Source organism: Culicoides brevitarsis, unplaced genomic scaffold, assembly GCF_036172545.1.
Source record: "Culicoides brevitarsis isolate CSIRO-B50_1 unplaced genomic scaffold, AGI_CSIRO_Cbre_v1 contig_64, whole genome shotgun sequence".
Taxonomy (NCBI): domain Eukaryota; kingdom Metazoa; phylum Arthropoda; class Insecta; order Diptera; family Ceratopogonidae; genus Culicoides; species Culicoides brevitarsis.
Window position 1 is genome coordinate 1 of NW_026973448.1, and position 25,000 is coordinate 25,000.

General features: G+C 28.5%; 6 protein-coding genes across 6 annotated transcripts; 2 read left to right on the forward strand and 4 right to left on the reverse strand.

Annotated features, from left to right (window-relative positions):
• Positions 1–468: 468 nt before the first annotated feature.
• On the reverse strand, positions 469–1,789 carry LOC134836566 (dimethyladenosine transferase 1, mitochondrial). The gene has a single exon (XM_063851755.1). It carries the CDS (start codon positions 1,645–1,647, stop codon positions 592–594), a length of 1,056 nt encoding a protein of 351 aa, XP_063707825.1. The 5' UTR covers positions 1,648–1,789; the 3' UTR covers positions 469–591.
• On the reverse strand, positions 1,711–2,069 carry LOC134836567 (cytochrome c oxidase assembly factor 3, mitochondrial). Its single transcript, XM_063851756.1, has 2 exons — positions 1,891–2,069; positions 1,711–1,825 (listed from the first exon to the last, which is right to left on the reverse strand). The coding sequence occupies exons 1-2, from the start codon at positions 2,049–2,051 to the stop codon at positions 1,711–1,713; spliced, it is 276 nt and encodes a 91-aa protein (XP_063707826.1). The 5' UTR covers positions 2,052–2,069.
• A 6,968-nt stretch (positions 2,070–9,037) lies between these two features.
• On the forward strand, positions 9,038–15,123 carry LOC134836569 (uncharacterized). The gene is made up of 3 exons (XM_063851758.1): positions 9,038–9,097; positions 13,231–13,719; positions 13,786–15,123. The coding sequence occupies exons 1-3, from the start codon at positions 9,038–9,040 to the stop codon at positions 15,121–15,123; spliced, it is 1,887 nt and encodes a 628-aa protein (XP_063707828.1).
• Positions 15,124–17,971: 2,848 nt separating this feature from the next.
• On the reverse strand, positions 17,972–20,042 carry LOC134836565 (scoloptoxin SSD14-like). The gene is made up of 4 exons (XM_063851754.1): positions 19,945–20,042; positions 19,727–19,885; positions 18,408–19,667; positions 17,972–18,354 (listed from the first exon to the last, which is right to left on the reverse strand). The coding sequence occupies exons 1-4, from the start codon at positions 19,947–19,949 to the stop codon at positions 18,057–18,059; spliced, it is 1,722 nt and encodes a 573-aa protein (XP_063707824.1). The 5' UTR covers positions 19,950–20,042; the 3' UTR covers positions 17,972–18,056.
• A 999-nt stretch (positions 20,043–21,041) lies between these two features.
• Positions 21,042–22,667, reverse strand: LOC134836568 (uncharacterized). Its single transcript, XM_063851757.1, has 4 exons — positions 22,510–22,667; positions 21,917–22,455; positions 21,647–21,860; positions 21,042–21,587 (listed from the first exon to the last, which is right to left on the reverse strand). The coding sequence occupies exons 1-4, from the start codon at positions 22,598–22,600 to the stop codon at positions 21,160–21,162; spliced, it is 1,272 nt and encodes a 423-aa protein (XP_063707827.1). The 5' UTR covers positions 22,601–22,667; the 3' UTR covers positions 21,042–21,159.
• A 176-nt stretch (positions 22,668–22,843) lies between these two features.
• On the forward strand, positions 22,844–24,996 carry LOC134836564 (E3 ubiquitin-protein ligase Kcmf1-like; the record flags this gene model as incomplete). Its single annotated transcript, XM_063851753.1, has 3 exons — positions 22,844–23,026; positions 23,314–24,029; positions 24,949–24,996. Coding segments are annotated over exons 1-3 (780 nt in total), but the record flags the coding sequence as incomplete, so codon positions are not given.
• Positions 24,997–25,000: the final 4 nt, after the last annotated feature.

Here is a 25,000-nt window from a genome sequence, read left to right on the forward strand (position 1 = left end):
GTCAATATTTAAAAAATAATTCAATTAATTCAGAAAAATATCTAAATTTATATCTTAAAACGTCAAAAAAATTAACTTATTACCGACAACAAGGTCAAAACCCTGACATTTTGAACTCTTTCCAACACTTTTACTGAACTTAACAAGACATTAATTGAATATTCAGTATGAAAAAAAATATTAGTAATAAATCAAAAATTGTTGAAGGCACGATAAAGAGATGAAAAAAAAATATTTAAACATAAATTTCATTTTATTTACAAACAACAACAGAAATCAATAAATAACGAAAAATCTGATGTCAGATAAAAAATGAATAGATTTCAATTATTATTCATTTATTCGATCGATTGAACGATATTTTTATTGAATAAATTTTTTTTGTATTTTTTTTTTTAATTTTTTTTTATTTTTTTTTAATTTTTTTTTAAATTATTTTATTTTTTTGAAAGATTTTATTAAATTAAAAAAAAAACAATTTTTTAAAGCTTTTAATTTTTTTTATTCATTTATTAATTAATGACTGTGAACTACTAATTTACAACAAATGTAATCATTTTTTTAAACTAAAATTCCCATTTCCCATTAATACTAACTCTTTTCCACAATTTCTTCAATATTTTCTTCCGTTTGCCCTTGCCAACACAAATCTCGCGAAATCCGCGGGCCTCGATAGTCATATTTCGCAATATCTGGATTTTCCTTCAGCATGTCGTTATAAACGATGCAAAGTCGAAGAAATTCCTCATTCGAAATTTGAAAAGATCTTAATTGCGGATCAATATCTGCCAACTGAAATATTTTCGCGGTATATTCCTCTCTGATATCCGGCGAAAAAAGATTTTGAATGCCGCGTCGACAGTACTTTTGTCGCATCGAGAACAAATATCGCGCCATTTTTTCGACCAAATCAAAGTCCAAGTCCGTCATGGGATCGCGATGCGGCACAAAAGTCACGACGCCAACATCAACTTCGGGTTTCGGGACAAAAGCTGTGCCCGGAATGGTGAATCTCAGTTGTGGCTTCGTCCAAAGTTGACTCATTATGGATAAGCGACATCGTTCTTTCGATAAAATTGGAGCAACAATGCGATCGGCGACTTCTTTTTGGAACGTCAGTGTGAGAGATGTTCTTCCGTAAGCCCATGCCCCGCGTTTCAACGAGATGTCCTTGAGCCAGTTGATCAGCAAACGCGTCGAAATCGCAAAAGGCAAGTTTCCGATGAGATGAACGGGCGCTCGAGGTCCATGCCAATCTGTTCGTTCGCATCCCTCGAAGCAATTTTCCATGTCGTACTTCAAAATGTCACCGCGAACGATTTTCATGTCGGTCGTTTGTTTACAAGCTTCAGCGAGTAATTCCATCGTCGGCATAAAACGTCGATCTTTTTCAACGACAATCAGCTGTTTCGGGCATTGACGCAATATGGAACGTGTTATTCCTCCGGGTCCCGGACCAACTTCCAACACGTGATGATCCTGAATATGCCCCGCCGCACGAACAATTTTATCCGTAAGTCGCTCATCCATGAGGAAATTCTGCGAAAGTTGCTTAATCGCGGTGAGTTTGTAGAGTTTCACGAGATCCCGTAATGTTGGCAACGGAGGCAAACGAGCTCCTGAAGACTTGATATATCGTGTTGCCATTTTTTTGTGGATTTTTCGAGAGAGTTAGTACGAAAAGAAGCAGGGAATTTATGAACTAAAAATTTATTGCGGTTCAACTTCTATTTTTTTCGGCTCTTCAAAGTCATCCAAGAACGTCTCCTGCTTTACTTTGTACATGGAATAGAAGTAAATGGAAAGAGCTGTGCCGATCAATGCACTAACTGGAAATTTCATAACAAAAATTAGAAAAAAATAAGGGAATTGAAGTGATGAAAAATTGACTTACACACGATGCGATTGTTTTTCTTCAATTTCTCTAATTTCCGCACTCGTTCAAGGTTTTGAGCCTCAATTAATTTCATATATTGAAGCTGTTGCGCATTTAATTTTACTCCTTCTGGTAAGCCACTTACTTTTGGTTCTTTCACGTTGTTTTGAGACATTTTGACTTTTCACCGACTTCTGTCACGTGAGATGTAGACTCTAATTTTAATCCTAAAAAATTATCAAAAATTAATTTTTTTTAATGAAAATTTTTTTAAATTATTTTTTTTATTAATTTTAAAAATTTTTAAATTTTTTCCAAAAATTAAAAAAAAATAAATTAAATTTTATTTAAATTAATTTTTAAAAAATTATTTAAAATAATGATTATTAATTATTTTAATAAAAATTAATAAAATTAAAAATTCATTCAATAAAAATTAGAATTTTTAAACATTTTCTAAATAATTTTTTAAAAATATTAAATTTAAAAAAAAAATAATTAAAAAAATTTAAAAAAATAAAATTTTAATGATTTTTTTTAATTAATTTGAAATAAAATATTTTTAATTAATTAAAAAAAAAAAAAATATTTAAAAAATTTTTTAAAAAATTTTAAAAATTTAGATTCATTAAAATTATTGAAGATAACCAAAGTCAATTTACTATTTTAATAAAAATTAATAAAAAATAAATTTTTAGTGATTTTTTTAATATATTTTTAATCAAATATTTTAAAGTTTTAATGACAAAATTTTAAAAAAAATGCAAAAAATTAAATTAAAAAATTTTCGAAAACATTTAAAAAATTGCCCCTTTCGTTAATTCAAACAGTTTTGACATAACTTAATCGATAAAAAATGTTACGTGGGTCACCTCTTACGTCAATTAACTTAAGATTCAAACACAAGTAGCCGTTAAATGTAATGCGTTCTACTTGTTTTGCATTGATTTAATTTATTATTTCGATTAAAATTCAAAATTGATTTGAATTCCTATAAATAAAACATGGAATTATTGGCTTTTATGATCCATTATATTATTTTATAACAACTTCTGAATTGATATCACACGCTTCATTCGATTCTTTTGTGCTGATCGCAGCTGAAAAGAGATAAAAAGCGATATAAAACTCTAAATAAACATAAAATTTATAATAATAATACTTTACGAGAAAGAAGAAACTGCATGTTTACTGAAAAAGGCCGCTTTCGCCAATAATATCACATGCATTCATTGTAAGTGCACACACTTTTTATTATTCAGAGTGGAAAGAAAGTATGTTATATATCATTAAGTTTGCACTAAATAATATTATATTTGATACAAATACGAGTTTGAGCAGTTTTTATGCGAAAAATGCAATTTTTCTATTACAAAAAAGTTAGCAGGACACCAAAAATGTTAAAAAAATATTGAAAAAAAAAACTTTCCCTTATTTTTATTTTTTTTATGTGAAAAAAATTAAATTTATTATGCAAGCGAAAGTGTAGAACTCTTACCTTTACGAATACAAAAGCAAAGGGAATTGCGAAAAAAAATTCTTGTCTCTTCTTCGTATTCTCTGCGGTGTATTGTATGTCATTAACGATATTAAGTAACATCCGCCGTAGAATATTTACTGTCCAAGTCATAAAAAAGTAACATGCAGCAAGAAGATCCGCTTCAAAAATAGGTCAACCATGCATTTCGACAACAGACGGCATTTGCGTCATTTTAAGCCGGAGCTTACAACGACGAATCACGTAACATTAGGAAAGACCGAGCACATGAAGTGAGTGAGTGAATCATTTAAAGACACATTGTTCGAAATTATTCAAATAAAGCTACTTACTCTGGAAAAGTAAACGAACGTCAACGAATTGTTACATCATCATCACCGAAAACAAAAAAAAAGTTTCACTTTCTAACCAAAACGCAGAAAAAAAAATGTGGGATTAATTTAAATGAACATAATAATATTTTGATATGACGCGTGACAATACACAGAAATTCGCGCATTTTCATAAATATTTATAACAATGTCGTAAGAAGAAGCAGAGATAGAGGAGAATAGAAGAGTTAATGAACTCTCCAACGCAGATTATCGTGAATTCATAATAAAGTAATAGAAAATACCTACCGAAGGTTTTCTGTTTGCCAGACATCAAAGAATTTTTATCGGTTTTAATGACACGACGAAGCGGTGTAACAACAAGTACAGCAGCAGCGCGTTGTAACGATCGAATGAGAGAGAGAGAACTTTCTCTTTTCAAGAAATTTGCATTGATTATTGGCATGAGTGGATGTAGTAAATAATAAAGGGAATGTTACAGTTAAATTTGGAGATAATCTGTGTGACGCGCGAGTAACTTTCCGGTTGTTTCTGTGAAACATAAAATGTTTAGATGGCGAGGAGACTTTGAGATGCGGGAAATTTTTCGGTAAGTAAATGGAATTCATCAAAAATTTTGAATGGGCAATGACCTCTTTCTAATAATCATGACCTGACCATCGGTAGAATGCAGAGTGCATCATAAAATTAATTTTTTTAAACTTTTGTTTTCAAAGGGCATTCGAGAGATGGAAAGTTACGTTTTTATGATGTCTGTCTGTTTAACTTATAAAATTTATCTAAAGGAAATTATTTGAACTTCAAACTTAATATCTTGTAAATCAAGTTTTGGAACTCTATTTATGAAGATGAAGAAGACCCAACAATGCAAAATATATCATATCGAGAGCCTGTAAAATGGAGCACTTTTGTACTTCCCAAAAAATATATGGACAAACCTATAACCTTAAGCAAGTTAATAATCCATCGAAATATATTTGGCTCTATTTAAGGAACTGCAGATCTAAACACTTACATCTTATACAAAGAGGAAGTTCAATTTATTGGATAACATGACGCAAATTAGTGTATGAAGTAGAAATTCAAAACAAACGTTCAGATATATTTTAACAATAATCAGAACATACCCCATTTCTTCAATATCAAGAATAGAAACTTATGTAGCGCCTTCAACTTGCAATTTGACTTATCTTATATTCCGTTCACGGAACATTTTCATTCAACATCGACATTCAAAACTAAATGGATAAGGAGAGTTATATGAATTTGCTTTTTGACCAAAGAAACGCATTTCTTTCAACATCGCCAAACTAACGAATACTTTTTAATAAGGTTTATTTAACAATACTTGAGATAATAATACAAACAAGATAACAAGATTTGAGATAATATTTTATAAAAGACCAGATTCCACAGAAAAGTTTAAAAATTATCAAAATTCTTAAAATTAAACATTTCTAACTTAATTTCCTGTCACATTTCTTAAAATTTTTATATTTCTTAAAAATTTCCCTAAAATGCGCTCTCATCAAATCTCTCCTAAACTCGCCTTTACCGCCATTCATTCATCATTTATATTTGTTTCTTCTGCCACGCTGCATTAACGCCGTCAAAACTCCAATTTATTAATGTCTGTTTGTTATGATGCTCGTCATTATTATTAAAGATCTTTAGAGCCATAAAATTGAAAAAATCCAAACAAAAAAAAAACATCCTGAAAAAATTTTTCTAACAATTCCCAAATTCAATCATCATCAATTACGACCTTATTTTGTATCAACGCACCATTATAAGTGTTTGAACATCTTCGCTGCAAGATGCAATAAAAGGTGATTTTATGAGAGATTTTTTTTTCTGAAGGCTGTTGACCTTCTTCTTCATTACCTTTAGTTATGCGTACATTGTTTCAATGCATCTTGTGTTTTGACAAACAAGCATCGTTCCTGCTCCTCCCTCAATTTGTCTTTTCCTTAATCAAAAGTTCAACAGAAGGCGTATGTTGCTTCTGAAATCTTAAAGAAGGTCATGATAAAGTATCTCAATTAACAAAAAAAAAATCATGTTTGAAAACTCTCACTTCTTCTTATTCGCTTGCCGGCTTCTCGCTTCAACTACTATTCAAATTAGTTATATTTTTTGAAAGGGAATTGGCCACACTTGGCGATGCTATATTTAACAGCAAGAGCAATAAAAAAAATGAAATGAACATGTGTCTGAACTGACGAAGAAACCACAAATTTGCTCTCATTAGACATCAGAAAGTGTATTGAATTTCGAAACACAACACACTTGAGTGATTTCAACAATTTTTTTTACACGTGAACTAACGTTAGAAAGGTGAATTTGAAGCCCTTTCAAAATCAAAGTTGTCACCTCTTGACTACGCGCTACGTAAAAATGAATGAAAGTGATCTTGTTTTGATTTGAAAAAAATGTGTAAATAAAGTTAGAGAGTGAAATTTTTGGTTTTTTCGAGGCATTTCCCACGCAGTTGAATATTCATACAGTAGGTAGCGGAAATTCGTCGCTATTGTTGCCCATTGTTGTTTAAAGCAAAATAAAAGGAAAAAAGAAAGGTTATTGACTTTGACCCAATGATACAGTGGCTGGGCGATAATTGTCGCCGTCTCGATCGTCGTCGCCCGTAAATGGTCAAAAAAAGAAAGTAAATTATTTCGCATTAATTTTTTTTTTCATTCGGGGAGAAGTCATGATCATCGAACTAACTGCAATAAAACAAAAATTCACCTTCAACTTGCCGCGCCACAAAAATAATCACTTGCCACGGAAATTTTTGCGATTTTTTTTTGTCGAATTCCAAAGAGGAAACATGTGCATTGCATGCATGCGATAATGACGACGACGACGACACATGTGTCTTCTCGCTGCTTGCTTGTAGATATTGTATCAGTAGGTCAATGGAACATTCACATTTCTCGTCGCCAATGTGCAGAAAAAGAAATTGAACAGAACAGGTTATCTCTCTTTCTCTCTCTCTTTATCTCGCGATCGATTCGTCATAAAAATTGCAGATTTCCGAAAGATCGACCTTCAAATCAAAGGTCATGATTAAACCACGTCGTCGATCGATTGAATCAGTGGCGGCTATTTTTAACTCTTTTTTTTCGTACCAAACTCTTCGTAGGTAGAGAGAGAAAAATGTACGGAATTAAAAATAAAACGAAACGACGACGAAGAAAGCACCATATGAAGTGAAAGAAAAAAAACTTACATACATAGCTCATATGATGATGGTCGGTTTAATGCTTTTTAACGTACACTTTTTAATTCAGTTGTGAATTGAATGTGAACATCAACGGATCGCGTTTCGACTTAACGTTCGAGAGTGCAATAAAAATTCGTAAAAAAAAATTTTTTTTTTTAATTTTAGAAAAAAAATCACGTGCTTCTCATGCGAAATAAATAAAAATTATAAAAAAAAAATAAAAATAATAAAATAAATGAGCAATCATTACAATTACAAGGGATAAATGATGCTCAGTTAGTACTAACAGAAAAAGTGACGTTAATTCTACAAGAAGAGTGTGAGTTTGCAAATTTATTTCTCATTACTTTCACATCTCTCGCGATGATGATTGCGCCAATGTGATATGATAAATGCTAAAATGTCTTAAAGTAAAATGTAAAGTAAGACAAACAAAAGGGCAAAAGTGACGGCAATAAATTTCTTTAATGGTTTATTATTTATGTCTAAATTTATTTCATTTTTTTTGCACCAACAGACATTTTTAAAAAAAAATATTTTATTAAAAAAAATCAAAAATAAAATGAAATAAAAATTAAAGTGAAATTTCTCCATCCATCAGAAAATTATTACAACATATTACAGTGAATTGACACACATGTAATCTTGCGTTGCTTTTAAATGGAAACTCACTGTTAATTAATCAACGCATCTTAGTGTAACAAAGAAATATAACGATATTATCATTATATACGTTATATTTGCAATAAAAGTAAAGTAGAGTACGAAAGATACGAAATTTTCTCAAAAAATATTGTCACATGCTATCTAATGTTATGTTACGTGTAATTATTGTTATATGATTGTTATTATTATGAAGAAAGTGGAATGAAATGAAAATAACTAATAATTAAATTTATTAGAAAGAAATGGAATAAAATCTTGTGAACAGTGACTTTATAATTAAAAGTTTTAAAATTAAAAATTTTATTAAAAAAAAATAAAAAATTAATTATTAACAAAAAAATATTGAAATTAATTTAAAATTAATTAATTGAAAAATTATTTAATTTTTAAATTTAAAAAAATAATTTTTAATATTAAATAATTTTTTAATATTATTTTTAATATAAAAAAAATACAAATGAAAAAAATAATTTATATTAAATAAATTGTTTAATAATATTTCACAAAAAAAAAAATTTTGGACTGAAAAAAATATAAAAATAAATTTTAAAAAATATTATATAAAAAAAATAAAATAAAATATTAATATTTATTAATATATAAATACTGAAAAATAATAATAAAAAATAATAAAATAAAATATTATTATATATAAATTAAATAAAATAAAAAATTAAAAATAATTTTAAAATTAATAATAATTTTAAAAAATTTATAATAAAAAATTACACCAAAAATTTAAAATTAAATTTTAATTATTAAAATATAAAAAATTTTATGTATATAAAAAAAAATATTTTATATTCAATAAATTATTTAATTAATTTTTTATTTAAAATATTGTTTCAAAAAAAATTTTGTTTTAAATGTGATATAATAATTTATTCAATTTTAAAAAATATATTAATGTTATATAAAATTATTAATATATTTTTAAATGTTTATTAATTAACATATTAATATATATCTTATTATAATAAATATTTTTTTATGAATTCATACAAAATATTGATAAAAAAAATAATTTTATATTAATTTTAAATAAAATTATCATAAAAAATTAATTAATATTAACAAAAAGAGTAAAAAAAGTGTGAATTAAATTGAATTTTTTTTATAAAATTTTTTCCAAGACCTATCATATACATTTTTTTTTTCAATTTAATATAATACAAAACAAACATTTTATCTCAGCAAAATTATCATACATAAACAAAAATGTTAATTAACAACAAACTAATTTTTATTTACTTTTGATTTCTAATTTCAGACCTAGATGGTGTAGCGACGAAACGCAGTGAAAGGCATTTGCCATCTCGTCATCTCACTTAGGAATTTAATTAAAAGAAATTTAGTCTCCAAATAAGACGCACAAAAAAAAATTAAATTAATATTAAAAACATTCACAAAAACAAATAAAACAAAAAAAAAACACAAAGATGGGTAAAAAGGCGAGGTACACAGTTGCAATATTTTTATGTATATTTACAGTTTTTAGGGTGAGTAATTTTTTTTTATTTATTTATAATTTAAATATAATAATTATTATTTTACGAGATGACATTCGCGAGAAATATTTTTTAAAAAATTATTTAAACATTTATTTCATTCTTTAATTCTCTTTCGTGACACAAACGATGCTTTCACTTTTGTTTTGTTTTTTATTTCGTGAAGCCCTTTTGTTCATAACAAGCAAAAAAAAATAAACAAACGTTTCTCGTGTCTTCTTGTGTACTTTTCGTAACACAACTCACAATAAAACAATGAAAATAACAATAAAATAATGAATGAAGAAGTAAACATTGTTAACTCTTGTATTTATTTACTAATGACAATGTTAAAAATACTCAACAATGGTATGCAAAAAAAAAAAATTTTTTTTTTAGATGAAATTTACCGGCTTATGAACTTTTGATTTTTTTTTTTGTATAAAAAAAAATAAAAGAAACCGCGAACTATCAATAACATAATAAATAAAATTAACTCTGCTACTGTTTTTTTCGCTCTTATGAAAGAGTTGTCGATCAATAGAGTAATTTAATGAAAATTATCGGTAATAATGACTTTGTTGCAGAACTAAAACGGGATTGTGCAAGAAGAAATCGCGCAAAAAAAGAGAAGCAAAGAAAAAATTTTATTTCCTTTTCCATCTGCTTCCATCATGATCGTCATTCATTCATTCATTTACTCATTGGCACTGATATATATGTTGCCTTACACTCGCTAGCGGTATTATTAACACAAATTATTGGCCTAGAAAAATTATGTTACACAAATAAATCGGTGTAAATGATAATAGAGATATCTTCTTATTTATTTAGAAATTTGAGACCGTCAAAAAAAAATTTTTTTTTTGCGAAATATTTTTTTTTTTAATTAAAAATCGCGGTCAGTGAAAGATTTTTATTAACAATTTTTTTTGTATTGATCGAAAAATTAATTATTTGTCCTGTCGATCAGTCGATTTGTTGTTAAAGTGTGCCACAATCTCTTTATCTCTTGCTTTGTATAACAACAAAAGATCGCGCTTTGATTACTTTATTGACCATTATGTTAATTTCTCTTCATGTAACGTTGATCGCGATAAAATGAGATGTTTTGATATTTATGCAAATTATTTTTTTTTTCTTCTAAAGAGAAAGAATTTTTTTATTAATAATTATTTTTTAATTATAAAAAAATGTACTTGATAAAATCAAAATAAAATCAATTAACGGGCGTTTCAGGAACATTTTCGAAGAAACACTTAAATCGTCGGAAAACTGTGTCACAATCATTTTTCAAAGTGATTTTTGAACATTTTTCTCCTGCTTTTCGTATCTAAAAAAAATAATTAAAATTTTTTCAAAAGATTTCAATTTTTTAAATTAAGAGACGAACCTTTAAAGTATCAATTTCGGTATTTTCTTCCAAAAATCTGGTTACTAATTTTAAATTAGAGTCACAGAAGCCGGTATTTAAACAAATGCATTTGAGGAAACAATTTCCACGGGGATCTCTGAAAGTTAAGTCGTGCCTTCGTGCTTGATGGGCAATGTGACGATCAACTTGGGTCGCTGCAATGCAGAATTCGAACAAATTTTCAATGGATTGTGATGAGATGTTTTGTGTTTGTTGCTCCTGAAAAATAAAAATAATAAAATTTATTAAAATTAATTTTTTAAAAAATTAAAAATAATTTTTTCATACAAAAAAATATAAAATTAAATTAATTAAATCTTAAATAATTTTTAAAAAAAATTAAAATAAATATTTTTAAAATTAAATTTCTATTTATTATTAAATTAAAATTATTAATTTCTTAAGAAAATCAAATTAAATTTTTAAAAATATTTTAAACAAAATTTAATAAAAAAAATTAAAAATTAATTTTTGATTATTTAAATATTTATTTAATTTATTTAATATTTAAATATTTATTTTTAATTAAATAAAATTATTTTTTATTAATAATTTTAATTAATTATTTATTTTTTAATTAAATTAAATTAATTTTAATTTTTATTATTTTTTTTTTTTAATTTTTTTAAATGAAAATTCTTACATTTTTGCCATTTTCAATGAAAAAAATGGCAAAAAGTATCACAATGCCAAAAGAATTTCGCATTCTTTATTATTTTTTTACGTTTTTTGCTAAAAATAAGTCTTAACAAGTGTCAACGACGGAAGATACTGACCCAAGTTTGGCATTTTAATTCGATTTAAACTTGTTTTTCTGTCTTGTCTTGTTCTCACTTGATATTTAATCTCTTGTTTGTGTAAATTTTTGGCGACACGTGACTGTTTTGTTGAACTCAAGCGACAACAATCACGTTGGAATTTCCAATTTTAAACATTTTTTTGCGAATTGCGTGCTTTTCTCGCCATTTTTCAAATATTTCAGTAGAAAATCCATTGAAACTTGTTATCAAAAGTGCGTCGATCAATAGAAAAACCAGTACAACACGAGAAATGTTGTTTTCCGCATGTATTTGTCGTAAATTGGGTCACGATACTCGTCTTCATGATAATAACTTCTTTTTTTAATCATTATTAATAAAAAGTGTCTGCTGTGCGTTCAAATTAATTTTTATTGCCCATCATTCATGTCTGGCCCATTTTTTCGTCGCAACTCGAAAAAAAATCTAAAATTAGAGAAATTTTGCTCAAGTACTTATATAATAAAAATTTATTTTAAAAAAAACTGTTCAAAGAGAAATTAATTCATAAAAATCCGTTGTTCATACAAATATTTTTACTTTTCATCCATCCATGGACCCATCCATGCATTTGTAGGTTTTTTACCGTACACTTTGCTTGCATGGCTTGGCACGAGTCTAAGTCAATATTTACATTAATTTCACCTTATTGCGACTTCAAGTTACTTCAAGGTCTTCTTTTTACCATTTTTGGTATGAAAAAGTCGTGTGCGTTATTTTTTTGTGGTTTTTCTAACGTATTTTAACGCGTTGTAAAGTTATGTTAATGCGATTTTTTTTTAGAGAAAAAAAAAATAATGCACCGAAGAGAAAATTGATGCTTATTGAATTGAGTTAAAGAGGCGCGATAAAAATGCAATTGTGTAAAAGTGGAGTAAATATTGGTTCCGCGCATGTAAAAAACGAGAAAGAAGCAGTTATAGTGCTTTCCGTTTTCTTGTTTCGCGCGTACTTTGTTGAAAACTCGTTTGTAGTCGCGAAAGAAAATGTCTTGTCAAACATTTAATTAGCTCTCGTTTTAGTTTTTTTTGTCGCATGTAGGTTGCTCTAAATTTAATTTAAAATTTTTTGTCCCTAAACTTTTTTTTTATTAAAAAATTAAATTAAAAAAATTAAGAAAGAATTTAATTTTTTTTAAAAACTTTAAAAAATTATATTTTTATCTTTGTTCATTAGATTTAATGCTAAAATAATAAAATTTTAATTAAATTAAAAAAATAAATAAATAAAAATATTTTTTTTTAATTCAAAGAATTTTTTGATGAAAAATTTTTATGAATAATTTATGAAAATAATTTGACAAAATTTTTTCAATAATTTTGTAAGAAAAATTTTTATAAAAAATTTAAATGAAAAATAATAAAATATATTTTATAAAATTATTTTTAAAAAATTATAAAATAAAAATAAATTTAATTTAATTCGAATGCAAAAAAAATTATTAATTATTATTAAATTAAATTTCAATTTTATTAATTTTCTCTGTTTTATTTATTTTTAGAAATTTTATTTTTACCATGCAAAAATACAAATTTTTTAATTTCGTTTTAATTAAATCATTTCTTTAAATAAAAATTTTTTTTTTTTGTGATAATAATTTTTTTAAATTTATTTTAGTATTATTTTTATAAATATTTTATATTTATATTTATTTTTAATTTTTATTTTTTAAATTTTATTATTATTTTTTTTTAATTTTTGTAAAATCTAAAACTAATTTTTTAAATGAAATTTTTAACTTTTTTACTTTTTAAGTGAATTTTTAAAATTAAAAATATTTTTTAATTTTTTTTTTTTTATTTTTGAAAAAGGCAAATGATAAAAAGTATAAAATTAATTGGTAGCAATTTTTATTTATATTAACTTTAATTAATTTATTTTAATTAAACGAAAAAACATTTTAAATAATTTTTCTTACCTTTTTTTATTCACAGAATGTAGATTGTGATGCACCCTTAGTCGATTCCGCAGCATTACCATTGGAGCATAGATCCGTGTACGGACCTCCTGTGCCATCTCCTGTTTACGGAACGCCCGGAGGCCCCGGACCTGGAGGCGGTAACAGCATTAGCGGCGGCGGCGACGATCCCTGGCCACTTGCCGCAACTGCCGACAATCCCCAAATTAAGCATTTGCAAGTGCAGTGCGAAAAAACGCACATGCGAGTCAACATTGAGTTTGATCGCCCCTTTTACGGCATGATTTTCTCCAAAGGATTCTACAGCGATTCACATTGCGTGCATTTGAAACCGGGCACGGGACACTTGAGTGCAACTTTTGAGATTTTCTTGAATAGCTGCGGCATGAGCAGCTCCGCAAACCACAATGCAAACGGTTATGGTTCACCAACGCCCAGCGGAAGTTATGTCGAGAACACAATTATCATACAGTACGATCCGTATGTTCAAGAAGTTTGGGATCAAGTGAGTAACGGATGATTTTTTTATCAAAAAAAAATTTTTTTTTTAAATTATTTTTTTTTTCTTCAGGCACGCAAGCTTCGTTGCACTTGGTATGATTTTTATGAGAAAGCTGTCACATTCCGTCCCTTCCAAGTCGATATGTTGCATGCCGTAACAGCTAATTTCCTCGGCGACAATCTCCAATGTTGGATGCAAATTCAAGTCGGCAAAGGACCATGGGCTTCTGAGGTTTCAGGCATCGTCAAAATCGGACAAACGATGACAATGGTCTTGGCAATCAAGGATGACGAAAATAAATTTGACATGTTGGTTCGTAATTGTGTCGCTCACGATGGCAAACGGGCTCCCATTCAACTCGTCGATCAACACGGATGCGTCGTTCGTCCCAAAATCATGAGCAAATTCCAAAAAATCAAGAATTTCGGCCCGTCAGCGAGTGTTGTCTCCTTCGCGTATTTCCAAGCCTTCAAATTCCCGGATTCGATGAATGTGCACTTCCAATGCGTCATTCAAGTGTGTCGTTATAACTGTCCCGAACCAAAATGCGGGCATGGACCTTCTCTTGCCGGCGAATATGGATTACCTCCGCAAATTGGCGGCAATTCGTTGGCACAAGAATATCCAAGTGGCGAATATGGACCTCCCGCAGGCGAATATGGACCTCCTGTGTTGCCCGATTATGGAGCGCCTCAAGGTTATCCCGATCCAAGACATCCTGCTGATACTTCGGGTGCTTTTAGCGAAAACCAAGCTGATGTTGTGCCTCCGCCGCAAGCTCAAACGCAAAATGGAGGCAATTCCGGCGAAAATACGGGCGAAAATGCATCTCCTCAACCCCCGATGAAGAAGAACAAGAACGAAAAACACGAAAATGACATCATCAACAACGACGATTTGCATCTCGGACCTCCTCCGCCGCCAGGACAATCGGGTTACAGCACCGTAAAACGCAAGGATGATCATGTCGTCGAAGGTCCCAATGGAAATCTCGTCACGCTCGGAGGCAGACCTCGTTCTGTCGAAGGTTTGGATGATTTGCGTGGCATCCGAAGACGTCGCGAAACCATGGATCTCGTTATTACGCCACGCATTTACAAGCGCGAAGCACAAGAGATGACGGACGTCAATACGAGCCGAACGATTCAAGTTGTAGCGCCGGGTGACGTCAATTTCGCCCTCAGCCCGAACCCCAGCAACGAAACTGTGATCGTTCAATCGGCACGAACTGTCGATAGCGAGACTGTGTGTTTGTCGGTGCCTTCCTTCGTTGGCGGATTAGTTATGTTGTTGCTTGTGCTAGTCGTGGCATCACTTATTGCTGCTTTTCTCTTTGTACGTGTGAGGCATTTTGAACGAAAAGGCACTGCTACGACCTTTGTTCAAGAATTCCTGAAACATAACTAAAAAAAAAATTTTACGTGAAAACACAAAAACTGCCAAAATCGAATTAGTGTCTCTCGTCGCAGCACATTTCACAGCACAACACACACACGGACGAGACATTAGTCAATGATATTAGTGTTAAGAGGACTTCCGACTATAATTTTTTTTTTTAATTAAAAATGACCAAATTACAAAAAAAATACGTTAGCAAGCACACCAACTTCTAAAGCTCAATTTTTATAATTTTTGTATATTTACGACACAAAAAATGTGTCAAACACGCAGCTAATATTCCCCAATTTAATTTTACATTAATATTATAATTTTATAAATTAAGTAAATTTTTATCCTTTAAATTCGTGTCATGAAAATCCATTCCATGTGGTGAAAGTAAGAAGAAAAAAATTGGAAAATTTGAAATTTTTTTACACTTTTTAATAATAATCAATTCAATTCCAGTCTGTATCTGTACTATTTTCTCTCTAACATAACTATTATATATAAAAAAGTATGAAAATATATATATATATTAGAAATCCATAGTATTAAGCAAAACTACTGACTACGAGACGCGAGATAAGACAACACAACATTATCGACAATGACGAAGAAAAAACAAACGAGAAAACTGACCTACATTTAATTAAAATAAATGCGATAAGTATGATGATAATAATATAATATATAGAAAAAAATAACATTATTAGACAAGTTTTATATCATATAGAAAATTAATTATATATGTAGAAAGTAGAGAGCAACTTTGTATTTTTTTTATTTAACGATTTTCTTATTTATTTTTTCAAAATTATTTTATTTTAATTTTTTTTAATATTAAATATTAATATTTTAAATATTATTTAAAAATTAAATATTTTTTTAATTTTTCGTTTAAAATAATATTTTTTTTAAATTCTAAAATTAATTATTATTTAATTAAAAATTATTTTTAAAAATAATTTAAAAATTTATTAATTTTTTAAATTTAAAAATTTTAATTATTTTTATTTTTAGTGTATAATTTTTTATTATTTTTTGAACTTTTTGAGTTTAAATTATTTTAAAAAATTTTTCAAACTTTATTTTTTGTTTAAAATTTTTTTTTTAAATAATTAAATTTTTAATGTGTAAATTTTAATTATTTTTTAAATTTTTTAACTTATTTTTTAAAATTAATTTTCGATTTATTAATTTTTTTTTAAATTTTTTGTTAATTTTTTTTAATATATAAAAATATAATAATTGTCTAATAATGTTATTCATAAAAAATATTTTTGTATAAAATTTTGATTGAAAAAAAATCCCAAAATTTTCACAAAAAATTATTATTATTATTATTGTTATCATGAACGGAAATTCAAGTAACTACTTTAACTTAGTTATTTTAATTTTCAATTATTATTCTTATTTTAATAATAATTAAAAAATATTATACATGTATAATTATTATGATAAACAAAATTTATTTATTTAAATTATTCGTCTTTATTAACAACAAAATTTTACTAAACAAAAAAACATTTTGACGGGAATCATTGGTCTCAATCAAAAAAATAAAATTTTTGGAAACATTTCGGATCAAAAATGTAATAAAAAGATAATTGGAAGAGGAAAATGGGTTAATTTAAACTTACTTAAATAAAAATAAGTATTAGCTAGAAATTATGCATTATATAATTAAATTACATAATATTAATAAATTTTCACACAATTAATAGGAGAGTAACATAATAGTCCTGATATCCCAAATAAATAAAGAAAATATATTTTTTTTGTCACTTCAATACAACATATACATTACAAGTAAATATCAAGTTTCATTATTAGTGTTTATCAGTATTTTATAAAAAAAATAATATTATTAAAAAAATATTAAAAAGGTGGTCCCAGTTTCCTTCAGCAGATTACATACAAGCTTTTTATTATATTATTTATTATCATTAAATATGTAATAGAAGAAAATAACATTTTTTTTATAAGTTAAGATATAAAAGTATATTCAATCCCATTTTTGTCAATATAAAAAAATAATTATTAGAAAAAAAAATTCAGCAAAATTAATTACTAACACTATTATTTTCTCTATTATTATTTTTGTTGTGTAAATATTTAAATAAAATAATAAAAATTAAATTAAAAATTGCAAAAAAAAATGTGTCAGTTGCATATGTTTAAATATGATCGACGACAAAAATTTCGAAAAGTAACGTTAATTTATATGATGATTATAAAAATTTAGAAAATAAAATGAATAAAAAGAAAATTAAAAATTTAATTAATGTTTTTATTTTGATTTATGTTTTTTTTTAACTTTAGTGGAAAGAAGCCAAAAAGGAAAGTATTTCATATTTAATATTATTTCAAATTTTTAAATTAATTAAGAAAAAAAATATCATGAATAAAAAAAAGTTTCAAATTAATTAATAATTTTACTTTAATTTTGAATAAATTTTTAATTTAACTTTTTTTTATTTTCAACATAGGTAAAATTTAAAAAATAATTTTTAATTAATTTCGTAAAAAAAAATTATTTATTCCTCACAAAAATAATTATTTATTGAATTTTTATAAAAATTATTATTTAATTAAATTTTTATAAAAAGAAAAATCAAAAGCTTAAAAAAATTATTTTTAATTCATTTTTTTTAGAAAAATAATTATTTGATTGTTATGATTTCATTAAGTTTTTGAAAAATAAATTATTTTTAAAATTAATTAATTAAAATAATTTTTTGAATTATTTATTAAAATATAGATATAATTTATTTGAAATAAAAAAAAAATTTGCATATTTTTTTCTTAATTTTAAAATTATTTTTTTTATACAGAATTTTTTTTATTAAAAAAATGCACAATTAAAGATTTAAAAAAAATATTCAACTTTATTCCTCCATTAAAATTATTATAATTTTATTTTATTTTATTTTTTTTTCTTTTTGTAAATAAAAAAATATTTACAAACACTTTGAACTTCCTCCACGTCTCGGATCAAAAACCGCTTCACACTGAGACCCTTTCTTACTGATAACCGTAATTGCTGTAAATCCAAATTCCGGAGGATTTTCCTGCAAATTATGCCCTCGTCGAACCAACTCATCCAAAACATTTTTATCAAATCCCCTTTCGTATTGCACATTAGGCGGCGACAACAAATGATAAATTCGTCGATGATCGATTGCTTCATTAACACTTTCATTAAAGTACAGATGATAGATGATGAAATTAACCAAAGAAAGCGTAATTTTTGCACCTCTAAAAAAATTTTTTTAATTAAAAAATAATTTTTTATAAAAAAAAATTCTTACCCAGCAGCTCCCATACTCAATCTCACATTGCCATCCCGATCCGTGATGATCGTCGGTGTCATCGACGACAATGGGCGTTTACCTGGTTTGATAAAATTCGCCGGAGATGCCGCCAATCCATATGCATTAACTTGCCCCGGCGTCGAAAAGTCATCCATCTCATCGTTCAAAATGATTCCCGTGCTCTGACTTCGTCGCATGGAGCCCAAAAGGTAATTTATTGTACTTGTAACTGCAATTGAATCGCCATTTTCGTGCAAAACTGAGACATGAGCTGTTCCATGATCCTCTTTTGCTTCGAATTCGGCGCCGTAATACTCAAAAGTATCATTTGTCTTGTAATTTTGGTTGATTTTTTCACGAATTTTATCGGCATATGCTTCGCTCATGACGTCATTTAATGTTTCATGAAGCCCATCAACGAAACCTGGATCGCCGAGTTTGGTTCGAAGTCCATAAGCGAATTTAAAAGTTTCGATAATTTTCGCCCATGACTCGGGAGAATCGGTTATATGAAGTCCATTTAAGACATTAAAGATGAAACTCAAGAGAGAACCGGATCCGGGCAAAGGACTTGCAAACAAACTGTAATTACGATTATTTCCGATGAACGTTTCAGGAACGTCGTGCCATTGCGGTTTGTAATTCAGCATGTCGTCTTCCGTGATGATTCCGCCGAAATTTTTGATGTCATTGATGAAATTCGAAAATAAACTTCCATTTCTCGAATATAAGGCATCAACTCCTTCCTTTGCGATAATTTCAAGTGATTCAGCGAGTTTTAATCTTTTTATTTTTTCTCCTTCTTTGTAGGTCGCATTCGTCACCGGATCTACGTAAATTTCCCGCAACGACGGTTCCTGCATAATTTTATCCTGACTTCGGGAGAAAATTCGGGCGAGATATGGCGTCACAAGGTGCCCTTCGCGACACAATTTGATCGTTGGCTCGACTAATTTTCGCCATTCCAGTTTTCCGTATTTTTGGTGCAACTCCCAATAACCTTTCAACTCGCCCGGCACCGCAATTGACAATCCCCCGACACTCGAGGCACCCGGATTATTCACAAACATGTCTTTTGTCGCGGCATTCGGGGCTGTTTCACGCGCATTTAAGAATTCAGCTTTGCGCGTTGCTTTATTGTACATGACCATTAAAAAGCCGCCGCCTAATCCCATGCTTTGGGGACACGTGACGCCTTCGCAGAAAAGTGTCGCAATTGCACTGTCAGCTGCACTGCCGCCTTGTTTGAGAATTGCACTAAAAAAGTTAAAAATTTTAATGAAAAAATAATTTTTTAACGATTTAAAATTAATTACCTTCCAATTTCGGCACATTCTGCCCCATTTGAGACAACTGCTCCATGGAATTTTTTCGCTTTTGTGCTTTCGTGGTGACTGACAATCGAAATTATGATAATTAGCAGAAGAATACTTGCCGCTACCGCAAATAGCAAGTTTCGTTTCTTGCGATTTAAGCTGAAAAATGAAAGAAAAAATTATTTTTTCAAGAAATTTTAATAAGAAAGTCGACTTACGCCATTGTTTTAGGAGAAAAAAAGTTGAAAAATAAACAAAAACAAAATATTTTCTAATAAAATGTTATCAAAACATCTCGTTTGACGAGAGGCTATTTGCTTACTGAATGCTCTATGCATGATCGTCGATAATATGAATGAATATTAAACAGTTTTGTATCGATAGAAAGGCGATTTTGTATGCGTGAGTGAGTTAAGTACAGGAATCGGACATCAAAAGGTCGTTCATTCAATAAATTTCTGTTGGAGTTCTGAGAAAAATTCGCCTGTTGATTTATTTGGCAGCATAAAAAATTCTTGACGTCATTTTAGAATTTTAAAAAAATAAAAGGAATAAAAAAAATTAACGAAATTGCTAAAAAATATAACAAAAATAATTAATTTTTACGGTAATTATTTTTTTTTAATTTTCAAAAATTATTTTTTTTAAATAATTTTTAATTAAAAAAAATTTGTTTAATTAAAAAAAATTTATTTTAAATTAAATAATTATTTAATTAAATTTTTTAATTAAATTTAAATAAAATAAAAAAATTCATTTTAAATTAATTTTTTTTTAATAGTTTAAAAAATGAAAAAAAAAAATAATTGACATAAAAAATTAGACGAAATTTAAGTAAAAAATCTGATTTTTGTATTTACGAAAAATGTTTTTAAAATTAAAAAAAATAACAAAAAAATTAAATTTAATTTTGTCTAAATTTTAGTTTTTTTTTCTTTAATTTTTTAAGTATTTATTTTTTTTATGATTTTAAAATAAATTATTTTAATACAATAAAAATTCTAAGAGAATTTATAATTAAATTTTAATCAAATTAAAAAAAAATAAACTAAAATAAAATTATATAAATAAAATAATTTTTTATTTTTTTAACGCGAAATTATTTTAATTTAAAAATTTTTTTTTTTATTTATCAAATTAAAATTTAATTAATTATTCATTTTAAATTTTTTTTTTTTATATATATTTTTTTATTATTTTTTTATTTTTAATTTTTTTGAAAAAAATAAATTTATATTCTTTATCATTCGACGTCATTCATGAAAAACGACAAATTGCAATTAAAACAAATTTCAGCTTATCTCACTGATAAAAAGCCCTTGAAAAACACTTGAGGCCTTGAATTTCGCGCATAACAGCATGACAATCCAAAAATAATTCATCAATTGTAAAAAAAAATAATTTTTACGACACGCTTATTAAACAAAATTATCTTAAATTTCAACTTTTGCTTCTAATCCAGCTGCAGCGAGTCTCTTTTTGGCTCGTGACGCGTTAATGTGTTCCCGATTTTGCAGTGTTCGCATCGCTTTTTTTGCCGCTTCCTCAAATTCCTTCTTTTTCATGCCACTTGCCGCCTTGACACAATCCGAAAAAATCACTTCGTACTCTGACAGTTTCTTTTTTCCGTGTTTTCCTTCCCAATTGTGCTCCATGATGAGATTGATGCTGAGAATTTTGCTCAATAAGAGAACAATTAAAGGTTTTCCTGTGAGATTTGGAGCGTAACTTTTCAAATTTTGTACGAATTTATCATGATGCGCGGGATCTCGAAGACGATTGTCAAGAATTCGGAGATCTTTTTCAGTTTCGAGTGGGAGATTAAAGCCATCGGGATCCGTTTTCGGGGGTTTTGTGTTCACTAAAATGAAAAAAAAATCAAATTTTAAAGGAAATTTTAATTTTTTTTAAATTTCTTACGAATGTGATCGAGTTCAAAGTCGTAATCCGCCCGTGACATGTACGGAGAAGCTAATTCGTACAAGAAAGTATCGCATAAAAAGCTTTTTCTCAACTGAAAACGGGATTTGTCGTTCTTTTGACTGACTTTCTTGATGATTTTTTTGTCGATGATGATGGTTAAGACGTCTTCCAGCTTGAATTCCATGCCTTTTGGGAGTGCAGTTACCTCTTTCTACAAAGAAAAGTCTCAAAAAATGCTTAAAATCGATTTTCGTAATAATTTCTTACCATATGATTCTGAAAACTCTCACTCGATTTCAATTCCTGATCAAAAACTTGAAAAACTTCGAACGTAGGGAGCGGTATATGGAACGTTTTTTCTTGTGCTTCATCCATAACGACTGTCGTATCTTCCTCCATGAACTCATTGTTTGTCGTTTGCGCGGTTGTTGCCTCAAAATACTCTTCCGCCTCGGATCCTTCGATAATTTCTATGGGAAAATAATCATTCGGTGTCGTTTTCTTCACAGGCGCTTGAATAATTTCCGGTTCAGGCTCAATTTCGATGACTTCTCCCTGTTCTGTTTCCATTTGAACTTGTTTTGGAGCCGTTTCTTGCCTCCCAGATCGTTCGCGAGTCTTTGATGCGATACGTTGCGAGATAAAATGCATCTTAAAATCCTTCAGCATCTCTCCCATCAACTCGTTATTCGCCAAATTCGATTCCAAGAGACGTTCAACGAGATTTTCCAAACGATCTGTGCGCGCAATCAAACTTTTCATGTCATTTTCGAAGCGCGTTTCGAGATAAGAAGCGGATTTCTGACCTGAAATCACGAAATTTTTAAATTATTTGATGTAAACAATAAAAATTTACTTACTTTCAGCGGTAACTTTGGGCGTCATGAGCAATCTAACATTTTGCGAAGGAGGTTTGGGACTTGGCTCGATCTTCCGCGGCGGATTTGACATCTTTTGGAGCTAAAAAAAGACGAATTTTGGCAAAAATTTTTGAAAAAATTGCTTTCACGTAAATTGTAAGCGCTGTTTGAGTCGGCTGAAAGTGATAACATGACCCAGTTTACAGAAAAAAATTCACTTTGTGCACTGGGGTTTTGTAATTTTGTGTTTGAATTAGCAAAAAAGGCGAATTTGTGTTATCAATTTCATTCGTCTCAAATTCTAATAAGTACTGTAATCCAGCGGAAACAAATCCACACAGTGAGACGAATGAAATTGATAACTGAATATTTTTTTGGTCAAAGAAAGAGATTGAAAAATTAAAAAATTGCGATTAAAGCCTTACATAAGCGACGGAATCAACTTTCTTTGTGAGCACGAACGGATGCGAGGTGCATTCCATCGACGGGCGGTGAAAAATTATGTCGAGACATGAAGGTAAGACCCGTAGAACGTGATGAAAAATGCAAAATCACTTTTTGCAATTGCACATTTTCCGTCTCGCAGTACCCCGAATTTCCATTTTGAGAAGAAATTTTCGCGCAACAGCGACTTTTATGGCTTTTTATCTAATCGTCGTCGCAGGATTTGCGAGAGAAATTTTTTTTTGCAATCCTTTGTGTTCTAAATTTAGATCGTTCCTCTTTTTCTCTCTCGTCGCTGCACCACAGACCTACGAGAACAGTGTTTTGATATTTTTCTATTTTCTTTTTTTTTCGTGTTAGGCGTTAGCTGTGACTCATGTTTGAAGAGCAATTTTCGTGGAAGACGATACAAGTGTTTGATCTGCTACGATTACGATTTGTGTGCGACCTGTTATGAGGAAGGGGCAACGAGTACTCGTCATTCGGCGGATCATCCCATGCAATGCATCATCACGCGTTCCGATTTCGAGTTGTATTACGGCGGCGAGAACATCTCGGCAGATCAACCACAGAGCTTTACGTGCCCGTATTGCGGAAAAATGGGATGGACGGAGGCGACGTTGCTCGAACACGTAACTGCCGAGCATCAAGATACGGGACTCGAAGTTGTTTGTCCCATTTGTGCGGCGCTTCCGGGCGGCGATCCCAATTTAGTGACAGACGACTTTGCGAGTCATTTGACGTTGGAGCATCGAACGGGATCGCGAGACTTGATTTCGTTTCTCGATGAACCGTCAGCGATTCGGCATGGCGGAGTAAGGCGGATTCCGCATTCGGGGCGAACTTTGGGCGGTGCACGTTCGCGAAGGTCAAATATGCATTTTAGTTCGTCGTCGGGAAGTGCGGGAGCTGGCGGAGGCGGCGGATTGTCGACGTTGTCGCCATCGGGAAGGGAAAGTGTGGATCCTATTGCGGAATTGTTGCAACAATTGTCGGGAGTGAGACGAGGCGCGCCACAGCCGTCGCAATTGCAGCAACTTCAGATGCAAATTCAGCTGGAAAGACAACAAGTTTCCGTAAGTTGAAAAAATTTTGATGAGAATTTTTCATTTTTTAGGCAAATTGAAAAAATTTTTGATCGAAAGTTAACAAGTATGACTTTTAAAGAATTTTAAATTTGATAAAATCTTTAATTTTTACCACATTTTATCAATTTTAGTCGTTTTTGGTAAAATTTGATACTAAATAATTTTACTAAATTGTCTAATTTTTTTAAATTTTTGAAATTGAAACTAAAAATTTTTCATTTAACATTTTTTAAAAATTATCTATGAAAATTTTTAAAGTTTTTAAAAATATCTGTTAAAAAAATTTTAATTTGTATTTGGTTAAATTTGATATAAAATTTTTAAAATTCATTATTTGAATTTTTTAAAAAATATTAAAAACAATTTTCTTTGAAAAATTATTGAATTGATTTAAAAATTTTACCAAAACTTCACGAAAAAAAAAATTATTTATATGAAAATTTTTTAATTTAATAAAAATATGAAAAAAAAAATTAAAAATTTTTTCTAACATTTTGAGCTAATTTTTTAAATTCATTATTTAAAGTTTTTTTAAAAAATTAAAGTTAAAATATTTAAAAAAAATTAAAAATAAATTTTTTTTATTGAAAAATAATTGAATTCATTTAAAAAAAAAACAAAAATTTTTTAAAAACTTTAAGCGAAAAAAAAACATTGATTTTTTTTAAATTTTACCAAACGTTTACAAAATTATAAAGTTTCATATCAAAACAAAGAAATTTAAAAAAAAAATTGAAAAAATCTCCTTGATTTTTTTAAGAAATAAAAAAAAAATTTTTGGGGCACATTTTTTCTTCGAAATGCGGTAAAAAAAGCTGAAAAAATTCATTTCTTTTAAAAATTTGACCTCCAAATTATTTTTTTTAAACATCACATTTTTATATTAATTTTTCTTTTAAAATTTCAGGCTGCTCGCCAACAATTGGAACGTTTACCTCGTCGTCCCCATCCATCGGGCA